Source organism: Enoplosus armatus, chromosome 9 (genome assembly GCF_043641665.1).
Source record: "Enoplosus armatus isolate fEnoArm2 chromosome 9, fEnoArm2.hap1, whole genome shotgun sequence".
Lineage (NCBI taxonomy): Eukaryota > Metazoa > Chordata > Actinopteri > Centrarchiformes > Enoplosidae > Enoplosus > Enoplosus armatus.
This window is the reverse complement of record NC_092188.1, coordinates 5,073,754-5,084,742: the sequence shown is the minus strand read 5'-3', so window position 1 is coordinate 5,084,742 and position 10,989 is coordinate 5,073,754. Positions and strand designations below refer to the sequence as shown.

General features: G+C 40.8%; 1 protein-coding gene across 1 annotated transcript; it reads left to right on the top strand.

Moving 5' to 3' along the window:
* Positions 1–716: 716 nt before the first annotated feature.
* Positions 717–2,286, top strand: LOC139290762 (type-4 ice-structuring protein LS-12-like). Its single transcript, XM_070912619.1, has 3 exons — positions 717–768; positions 1,177–1,327; positions 2,025–2,286. The coding sequence occupies exons 1-3, from the start codon at positions 717–719 to the stop codon at positions 2,284–2,286; spliced, it is 465 nt and encodes a 154-aa protein (XP_070768720.1).
* Positions 2,287–10,989: the final 8,703 nt, after the last annotated feature.

The window sequence follows — 10,989 nt, the reverse complement described above, 5'->3', positions numbered from 1 at the left end:
TAGTTTATACACCGTTGGGTAGTTTAATTTATAACAAATACATCATATTTTAAAAGGGGATCATCTGTTTTGTATGTTACCTTGATCTTTAAAGTAACTTCAGCTGTCAGATAACTGTAATGGAGTAAAAAGTACAATATTTCCCTCTGAAAATTTAAATACGCCAGTAAAGCACAAGTACCTCAAACATATACTTAAGTACAGTACTTGAGTGAATGTAAAGTGAAGATTCATCAGGTCACAGTTCGCGATTAATCTTTCTCTCCAACTCACACACACTCAAACACACAGAGTGGACTTTGTGTCTTTCTTGCGACAGCTATCAAGCATCAAGGTTCAGCCAACGTAAAGATTGTACAGTTCTTGTCGGGTCACTGCTTTACGTAGGAGATGATTAAATTGTGATTGGCCGTGATTTACTCATCCTCTGGGGCTATAAAAGCCTCTGGCTTGCTGTCAGGAGGCACCGTTAGGTCCAAGAACCCCAGGAGTTAAGGTATGTCTCTCGCTGCTTTACTTTGGTGTTTCTTATTCTTTGTATTGTTCATTATATTTGAGGAAAACTATAGTCTCAACTATTACTTAAATTTCTTACATTATCAGAAACTGCTTTACTACAGTTTGCCCCCATTTTATTGTAGTCTCTGCATGCAGTTTTCAGTGTCATCTGATTAATCCTTTAACTTTCTCCAGGTTGGTCTTGCTCACCTGCAGCCATGAAATTCTCCCTTGTTGCCGCTCTTGTCGTTGTGCTGGCTGTTGCCCATGGTAAGACACATTTTCAACTGTATTTGATATACGTAATGTATTATTAAGATCACATATAGACTATAAAGTAGATCAAAACTCTTTCTTTTTGACAGCTCAACAGGTAAAAACTTGAGAATACACTCTATGCCATAAGCATTTTAGTTGAGTAGTCTGAACCCACAGAGAACCAGAGTTTTCAGGTTGATTCATATCCTGAAAAAGGGTTTTAATGCAACAGCTGAGTGCTTGTCAAATGGTCAGAGTGTGTGTGTGTGTGTGTGTGTGTATGCCTACCCTTCAGTCTGATGAATTGAAGGCACTGCTGCTCATATTGCTGCTCTTCACTGTCTTTACATCCTGCTGTGTGTCAGTTTTTGAAATGCATTTAGTGGATTTGGATAAAGAACAGCATATGTGTGTTCACAGGCACTGAGGCCGGGTCACTGGTGAAGCGTGACGTCCAGTCTGAGGTGGACAGGATCACCAAGATTATCAATGACATGTCCGCCAGCATCACCACCGCAACCCAGGACTTGGTGGAGAAGGTGAAGGCTCTTGAGGTGACCAACACTGCCCAGTAAGTAACAACCAACAGAAAAATCTACCTTTATTTTCTCCTTCTGTCTTCAATATTTAATGCTTTAGCTCATTCAGTCGTTCATGATTGTTTTATTGACTAATATTAATCAACTAATATTGTTCTATCTTTTATGATGCAGTAACTTTGGTTTAGTTTTGCTTGTAATTGTGGCAGGTTGGATAGGACATTCAGGGAAAAGCTTCAAGCATAAGCTCTAAATGTAAATGGCAAACGTTAAGTGTTAACATGAATGTATGACAGCTAAATTGTTCTTAGAACAATATGGTCAAAATGGCACATGGAAGTTCCAGAAGGGCTAATTTTCCCACTAGCAGCAAATTTGACTTTATTTTATATTTTCACCAATCCACTCGGTACAAGTTTATTTATTCGAATCTCATGTAGTTGATCAATTCCACAACTGAGAAAAACTGCCTTTAGAAACAACAATTGTGTCACTTTTCAGTCACCATTTTCAAGATGAAAAAGTGATATTTATGATGACAAATTACATGTAAAACACAAGGCTGAAGGCTAACCACCTCTTTGGATATTAACAAGTCAACCACAGCTGTTTTTTGAAGAAAGATTTTCCTAAAGACTCGATTGTCAAGCAGTTTTAGTTCATTTTTCTTTATTAAAACACAAATCAGAGTCAGCAGCAGTGATTAACAGATTTCTCTACCTTCCACAGGACTTACATGGAGGACAGCAGGGTCCAGATCCAGCCTCTGGTTGACAAGTTCCAGGCTGAGGCTGCCAAGCTGCAGGAGCAGGTCAAGCCCTACATCGCCAACATTGAGGAACAGATCAAGCCCCTGACCGACAACTTCAACACTCAGGTCAAGCCTCTGACCGACAACTTCCACGCCCAGGTCAAGCCTCTGTCCGACATGATGGAGAAGTTCTTCCAGCAGGTGATGGACCAGACCAAGGCCCTTCTCCCCCCCCAGTAAAGCCTGCTGTTAGTTTGTTACGGCGGCAGTAACATGTAACAACGCAAGCCGGGCTAGAGCTTTTGGTTCTGCCCAAAATGCTTCACTGGTGTTTGTCTGTCCTCTGTCTCTCATCCGAGATGTGACGCTTGAATTAAAAGTGATCATGTTGAGCTGACTTATTCTTTATTTTAGCTCATATGAGTAACGCTGTATTTTATTTTCATTCTGAGCACAACTAATAAAGTTGAAAATGAAATGAATTGTAGCAGAATCTGATGAGAGTTAATCATTGAAGTGGAAGTCGATATCAACATTACCTCTAACCTTTGGGTCATCTGTGTTTTCCATCATTTATGGTTCAATATTCTGAAGTAGGCTGTCAAGTAGGTTCCAGCATGGATAAAATCAGGTTGATGAGATCAACTCAAATTCATGAATGTATTGACTTCAGGCTAATAATTAACCTAATACACCATCAGAGTGATAACCAAAACTAATCTGACCGTGTAAAAGCTGAACATGTCTTTCGTCATCTATTTTTATCACAGCAACCTTTAAGCTTGTGGGACAGAAAATCACCTCCATAGGCATGTAAAAAAAAAAATAAGCAGATGAATTTGTATGTTTAATTTACCATTTAAACACAGCTTATACCAAATCAATCAATATCTCAGAAACACCTCAAGCAGTTTTATCCATTTTCTGTTAACAAAAGCGACAACAAACCTCTACGTGAGCAATTTACTTCAAACTGCTGGGAATAATATAAGGTTAGATCAGCATTGTTTCTGTTTGAAACACAGTTTAAACAATGTGTTCAAAGCTACAATAAGGTAACTGTGAGGTAAATCTGGCAAATTTGTTTTGACAAATTTCCTGAAAACAAATGTGTGTTTCCTACCAGTCAGATTCCACCACTTTCTGCGTGCTGCCATCTCATCCGGACGGAAAACAAAACGTCACTTACCACGAACCCTGCAGACACGAGCCAATTTAATTGAAACTGAAACGAATAAATTGACAGGTGAAAAAAGTAAAACACCAAACAAAATGCTTCGTTAAAGCTCTGCAATGATTTTTAAACACACAGTTAGAAAATATCTAATTCCTCATCTATCAATAACTCAATTTAACAATAATATGGATTGGCAAAAGTATTTGCATGCCATTAAGAAATTACATTTCCATAAGTCCCAACTGAGCCAGTGTTTTCACCGTGAAGTTGAAGCGTTTAATATTTTTTAAAGAGGTAAAAGAGAGAAAAAACTGTGCCTTTAAACATTTGATGCAGGATTTTCACCCAAAATTGTGCGACTTCTTCACGGAGATAAATCTGGATCGCATCCCGACAGGACGACATCAGGGTGTAACGTCTGCTCATCTTTCTTGGGAGGCAACTGGAGCACTTGATGGGTTTTTTTTTGTTATGCAACGACTCAAATGGGAATGAGAGCTCAGTGTCACATTTTGAGAGATATTTTATAGACTTGGCTTGAGTTCAAGCTTGTGTCTCAGAGCAGTGAGGGAGACAATGACTTGTTGTTAGTTTAAGCACAAAACAACAAAATCACTAGTCTTCCATGCTGCTATGGACTCCCTCATCCAGGTAGTTTTGTCAAATAACTGAGCAGCATTTTCCTAAAATCTATTCTTTGTCTAAAAGCGTTTTTCATGCCAAAAACAAATGAACCAATTAAATCATTATATACAGTATATTAGCAAAGAAATAAAATGCAGAGTAATTAAAGGGTATTATTCTCTCTTGTGTTAACCTGTCCCTGCATACTCCCTCCAGCTCTGTTGCCAAGCTACGAGCCATACTCAAGGTGGCCTCCTTGAGCTAATGTATGATCCAAATCCTCCTGTGGAGTTGAGGGGGGGCTGAAGGAGCTTTTTTTTTTGACAAAACCTTCATGGCTCTCCTTCAAAACCAAACTCTGTTCAGCACTCAGACCTCTCAGTTGAAGGCCTGTTTGTTGCAGCAGAACTGGCAGTCCGGAGCGGCCTTCTCCTTGTGCTCGTGGAGATTAAATGAATCGGTTGGCAGACTGTTAGGAAACCATCTGTAAAAAGTGCTAGAACTCATGACATCATTTCAATTACTGCAATTATCTCTGTGCTACTACTTCATTATCTTTCATCTACCATTTTTCATATTTGAAAACATAAAGTCATCATCTTGCATCTGAATTTACTGGTGTTGAATATTTTGTTATATTTACACGTCTGTCTATGTACTGTACCATCAGAAACAGTCCACACAACATGCTGTTAGTTTCTCTACCTTGAAACATGGAACCGAACAGTTTTGTGTGAACCTGTGGAGGGTTCAGTGTCCGAGATCCTGATGTTCTGGAGGAAGGACGAGGCCGAGGGATGGATGAAGGTGTAGAGGCTTGGAGCAGGGCCAGGGTTTGGCGTCGGGGGGTTATCTGCCAGGACAAACTGTGTGATCCGAGGCTCGGTACAGCTGGTGACAAACCCTGCACGCTGGAACAGAGAGAAAACACCTGCTGACAAGCTGTCATTCAGTCACAGTGGTGTGTTTTTATGTACTGACGTCAGAGTTAATCAGTTCAGCGTCACTTTGATTCAGCTGTCAGTCAGCGACGCTGCTGCAATAAAGTATGTGAAGGGTGAAGCCCATTAATATCCTTTCCACTTCAGAATTTTAAAGCTATATATTAATATATTCATTCAGTTTTGTCTCTATAATGAAGTTTATACTGATTAAAGGCAGTAGACTTACAGGGCATTTAATTATGTTTCATAACAGTATAACCTAAAACGTTGCAGTTATAAGTAGAGCTGCGACGATTAGTTGATCCAAAGAAAATGAATCCATTAAACTATTTTGATAATCGATTCATTTTTCAAGCTAAAAAGCCAAACATTTGATGGTTTCAAGTTCTCAAATCTGAGAAAATCCTGCTTTTCTTGGTCTTATGTTATAATAAATTGAACATTTTTGGGGTTTGGATTGTTGATTTGACAAAACAAGACATTTGAAGATGTCACCTTGTGCTCTAGGATACTGTGATAGGCGTTTCTGCGAAAGGAAGAGAGACTGCAAGGAACATACGGTATTACAAAAACGAATTACTTTACATGTGAAAGTAAAACATTTTGTATTTTTTTTCCCACATAAATCCCATAAACCAGCTCCCCCTGCTACTACTACTGCATTCATTTAACATTTCTCCCACATGCATGTTCTTTACCCAACTCCACTTTGTCAATAAAGTCTGCAGGTTCCAGGTAAGGATCTTTATGTCGTCAATAATGATCAATAATTTAACATTAATAATAGCGTTTTGGACGTCTGAAGTCAGCTTTTGAGAGAAGACGTACTGTCAGTTGTTTCTCACTGGCTCTTTGCCATTTTGTTAATGCTTTAGCTGGACACACATTACAGTGATGGACACATACTGCAGTGAACAAATTATACTGCACATACTACATATTAGATGCTTGATTTATATCAGAAAAAGCACTTTGATTTTACGTGTTATACCAACACGTCACCATCTATATTTGAATTATCGCATACTTTTGTCATAAAATCATATAGAACATGTTAAGAGTGGAAAATAGCCGATGGCAGTAGGATTTATACACGTGTTTCCTGCATATGTTCAGCTTATTCTTCAGTTCTGACAGATAAAAACAAAAAAAACATATTTTCTGCCGCTGTCTAAAGAAAAAGTGGCTCATTATTGCTGCATTCACAGATCTGAACTCATAATTTACGTAAAATGAGTGTGAAACTGATTCTTACTGAACATAAATCCTGGACAGGAATGCAGAGGACGATGTGAGTATTTACTGAAACTTGATAGCAGGTCGGCCAACAGTGCTGCCATCTCACCGGACCCTCAACACAGACAGCGCTCTGTGTTTGTGTGTGTGAGTGTGTGAGTGTGTGTGGACTGCACAGACACAATGAAACCTGATCTGCAAGTGTGCGTGTGTGCTTTTGCTTGTATTTGTGTGTGCATACATCTACAGTATGTCAGTGTGGTGTGTGTGTGTGGCAGTCTAAGGTGTGCATGTTGGTAGATAACCGCCTTTTTATGTGTGTGTGTTTTATTTTTAATGAGAATCTGTGTATTTTAAATGCCTTTCATGAGAGTGATTGAGAACAACCAGATATCTCCGGATGTCACATCTATGTGCAGTTTAATGTTAAACGCGAAGACAGAATGGACCAGTTGCACAGCTGAAAATCAATAAGAGAAAACGGGTGACACTGACAGACAATGGCACGACGAAATATAGGAAAAAAATGTTTCTTTGGATTAGCAGAACACAATTGTTGCAATAAACAGGACAAAAATAGTACATATTCAAAAGGCGATACAGAGATTCTCGCTATGTATCAGTCAAAACAGCACTAAGACATACAATATAATGAGACACACTGATTTATCTGACGGTAGGCTCAAATTGTTGGCACTTACCTTTTCTGAATTAGGCACCTGGGGTCATCCACAAGGGCGTTGATTGCAAGCACACAAAAAAAGAATAATTTTCACTGCACAAAGAGAAAGCGGAGTCTTTGTCAAAAAAAAAAAAAAAAAAATTAACTCACAAAAAGAATTTAAAAATTTAAAAAAATCTACACAAGCTCACAGAAAAAAGATGCTAAAATGCTTTGGGCTTGAGAAAATGGAGGGGTTGAAAGGGGGCAAATCTCTAACAACATCTAGCGTTAAAGACAACCGAGTCGATGATGGCCTCTGAGGGGGAAAAAAGGACACAGTCTGTCTCCATTGGCCAGTGGAGAACACTGATAGATATATATTTGCTGGCATGGGTTATGTTTTTACTCAGAACTGACAGACAGACAGCCCCCATGCACACAGGTGCTATTCAAGGAAACTGTGTAAAAGTGACGTCACTGAGAAAAATCTAGCCCACAAACCTTTTCAGCATTCAAGTCCCGCCCACTACATGTTGCTCTTTTCATATTTTTCCCATTTTCTCCTTTTTTTCCACTTCTCTCTCTCTCCCCCCTCTCTCTCTTCACTCTTTGTCCGCCTGTCTTTGTGGATTTCTATCTCTCTCCATCAGTTTCTCACTCTATAAAGTACATTTCAACAAACTATGTAGCCGTAAACACACATCTGCTGCAGCTCTTTATCTCTGTTTCAGCTCCTGTCTTTATCACTCTCTCTGCCTCCATCCCTCTCTCTCTCTCACACACACAAATATGCACACACACACACACACACACACACGCATGGTATAGGTTGAATACACTACTCTATATAAATCGCTCAGTGTTTGTTTTCGTTTTGACATCGCCAGCTGAACGCACAATATGCTCTGAATGTCTTCGCTGTTTGTGTGGCTTTTGCAAATATACGCAGCTCCTGATGTGAAACCACCAAATGAAGCTTCCCCCAATTTTCATAGCCCTCCAATTTTGGTAGCGCGGCCGTCTCTCTCTCTCTCTAATGCTGAAACACCACTTTGTGAAATTACAGTACAATTTTGAAAAGTAGAAACAGGCAGCAGGCAATTCAGGTGCTCAGCCTCCGCAACAATGGAGTGCTGGCCTTGGTGATGGTTGCTAGGCGATGGAGGAAATACAATGGCCTCCTCTGAAACCAAAGGCCCTTAAGTGGACTGACAGGAGTGAAAGCACACACACACGCTCACAAAATAGAGCGATGCAAGGAAAAGGAGAGTGTAAGTGAAGCTGTGCACTGTGTGTGTAGATGCTCGACCGAAATATTGCAGTTGCTGTTTGGAACATGAGGAGAGATTGGACTGAATAGGAGTGAAGCAGGTTTTTTCTTTGGGCAGAACACAAGAAACTAGCAAAAATAGGCATGCACATGTGCATGTATTGACTATATTGGCTGCTGCTACATGCCTGTATTGGATAAATAAGTTGTGGGGCCTTTTTTGTCTTTGTGGATGGCGTGGGACAACCTGATAGTGGAAGATAATGTTTCAGACGGAGCATTGTATTGACCAATCACATGGTCAATAGAACACCAATCAGCGGCTGCTCACGTCTGGCAGCCTGTCTGCTTCACCATCTGTCTGGTCCCTCCATCCTTACATACAACCGTCTATTTGCTGCTATGTCTCCCCAAACATCCATCCATCCTCCTCTCAATCCATCCAATCAACCGGCTGCTGAAGCAATATTGTAAACAGTCCCACCGCTTCATGTCCATCTCTACGTTTTAAACACAGATATGTGCTCAGACGCTGAAAACAGGACATGCAGCAAAAGTGTAACAAGATTTGGATAGGAATGTAGTTGCATTTTGACTCAATCTAATATTCAATCCTTGTGATGATGCTGAAAAATATAAAGGAGGCTTTACAGTCCAACTGAAATCACAGTTTTTGTTATTGTCAATAGTTTTTTTTATTAAAAGGAGGAAAAAAGATGTTTGGTAAATATCAGAAATGCTCCTTTTCCTCTCCACTGCTGTGGGGCGGGGCATGTCTGTGTCTGTGTTTGATTGACAGCAGCTGACAGGCTGACCCCCCCGCAGGCGAACCAGAGACAAAGTAAAGTATAGTTTACTAAGTCATGGGCAGAGAGTGCGTCTTTTAGCAGCGTTATTGAAGAATTAGAACCACGCCGATATCTAAACTGACCGAAGTGACATTTGCAGGAACGTTCACATGCTGAAGTTAGCTGTGCACTTTTCACATCGCTCATTCAACAAGCTAAGTTTAAAATGAAGCGATTTGATTGGCTGTATGGAAACAAGTTCAATAAGGTCACCGTGATAACAGGGCAGCAGTACGTGGCCTCTACGGGGTTTTCTGACAAAGATAGGCAACGCCATCATGAAACATTAATCCTCTGGGGATGACAATTGCTACTGCACTGTACTGTAGCAGCAAAATCAGACAAGTGCACTTTACCGGGCCGTGTGACTGACGGAAAATAATCATGTAACATACATTATGGTACCTTGTTTTTCTTTCTCATTCGATGGCCCTCTCGACAATCTGAAGCATTATTCTGTCGGATAAACTTCAGTGCATAAATGAAAATAACCTTATTAAATGTCAATATACCATTTTCAGTGAAATTAGTTGTATTAAGGCAACAAAGGGTGTATTCAAGAACGCAACACGACCAATGGTAATGTCTTTATTTCTTTAACAATAGTCATCACAATTTGGCAGTGCAGCTTGGATAATTACAGCCTGGTGATTTGCGCTTCCTGGCCACGCCATAAACACTGTGAAATAAAATGAGTCGCCAGGCACACGCTGACCTTTTGAGACATTTCTAACAACCCTGAAAACACTAAGAAGGCCTGTATCTCTCTGAAGTACTCCCCTTCCCCTTCAATCTCATTTCCCCCCTGCACATCTCCCTCGTCTGCTGGAGAGAAACTGAAGCACCACTTCAAGCCAGTGCTATTATTTGCTCCTTTCGGGCCCCGGCCCCTGAAGTACTGCACTCAGTTAGGACCTGTAATGTAGATTCCATTTCAGCTGCTATTAGGCCTCATCCGTTGCAGCAGACCTGCCTGTTCGTTATTCCTCCACCCCTCACTCCATCCTCCATGCCTCACCTCCACACGTCGCCATTCAACCCCCACCCCTTCTGTTTTCGTTCTGCCATCCCTCCACTCATCCTCTCATTCCTCCTCGCTCCTCCACCCATCTGTCCCCCTATCCCATCCTGCTATCTCTCCACTCCAGCACTCATCTGACCACCCCGGTTTCTTCCTCCCTCCCTCCCTCCATCCACTTCACTCCACTCAACTCCCATCCCCAGCCTTGCCCCCAGGGGAGCCCTGCAAACTGCTTATTCAACAATCGGCCGCCATAAAGATATGTAATGACATTTTCGAAGGCAAAGAGGCCTGTGTGGTTTTTAATTCATATTTAATGGCTGTCAGGCTAAATAGCCCACTATCCTAAATGGGAGACAGGCTGCTGCTCTTCCACTTAAGACTGAGAGCCGTCTGCGTGTGGATATCTGCTGGGTGTCCAGAGCTGCTGCTGCTGCTGCTTCTTCTTCTTCTTCTTTCTGTTTGTTCTCCTTTTGGAAAATCACGAAGCTTGAGCATGAATTATCTCACGGCAAGACCATGAAAGAAAAGCTTTTTTTTTATTCTGACAGTTCATTGGATTTCTATATTTCCCTGATAATTCAGTCTTTCCGGGTTAAAAAAAACAACAACAACAAAAAACACTTTCATTCATTCAATTCATTAACTCATTTTTAGTCACACTAGTGGCGTGGCTCTAGTGGTGCCCAGCCAATTTATCCTATTGATTTTAGTGATCCATGACTTTTCCTCTAATGCCACATTTGTGTTTTTGACTGAAATTCCTTTACAACTATTGGTTTGCCAAGAAAGTTTGTACAGACATTTAGACACTCACAGGATGAACTGTAATGTCTTTGGTGACTTTTCCTGTAAAGACATCATCACGTCAAAATGAATCACTCCAATCAGCCCCAGCTGTGCCACATGTTTACCGCCAATTAGGCACGCCGACATGCTAAACTAGATATTGAACATGGTAAACATTATACCTGCGACACATCATCATGTTAGCATTGTCACTGTGAGCATTTAGCTCAAAACACTGCTGCGCCTAAGCACAGCCTCTCAGTACTGCTAACGTGGCCGTCGCCTCTTAGTCTTGTTTGAATTTTTTCCGAGACAACTGACGAAAGTTCACATGTATTTTCCTGTTATTACTCTACAGGCATCTCTCCCA

Excerpts from the sequence above, each read along its gene's own strand:
- LOC139290762 (XM_070912619.1), top strand. The coding sequence starts at position 717 with ATGAAATTCTCCCTTGTTGCCGCTCTTGTCGTTGTGCTGGCTGTTGCC. Across the intron at positions 769-1,176 it reads TGTGCTGGCTGTTGCCCATG|GCACTGAGGCCGGGTCACTG; the intron begins GTAAGACACATT and ends GTGTGTTCACAG. Across the intron at positions 1,328-2,024 it reads GAGGTGACCAACACTGCCCA|GACTTACATGGAGGACAGCA; the intron begins GTAAGTAACAAC and ends TACCTTCCACAG.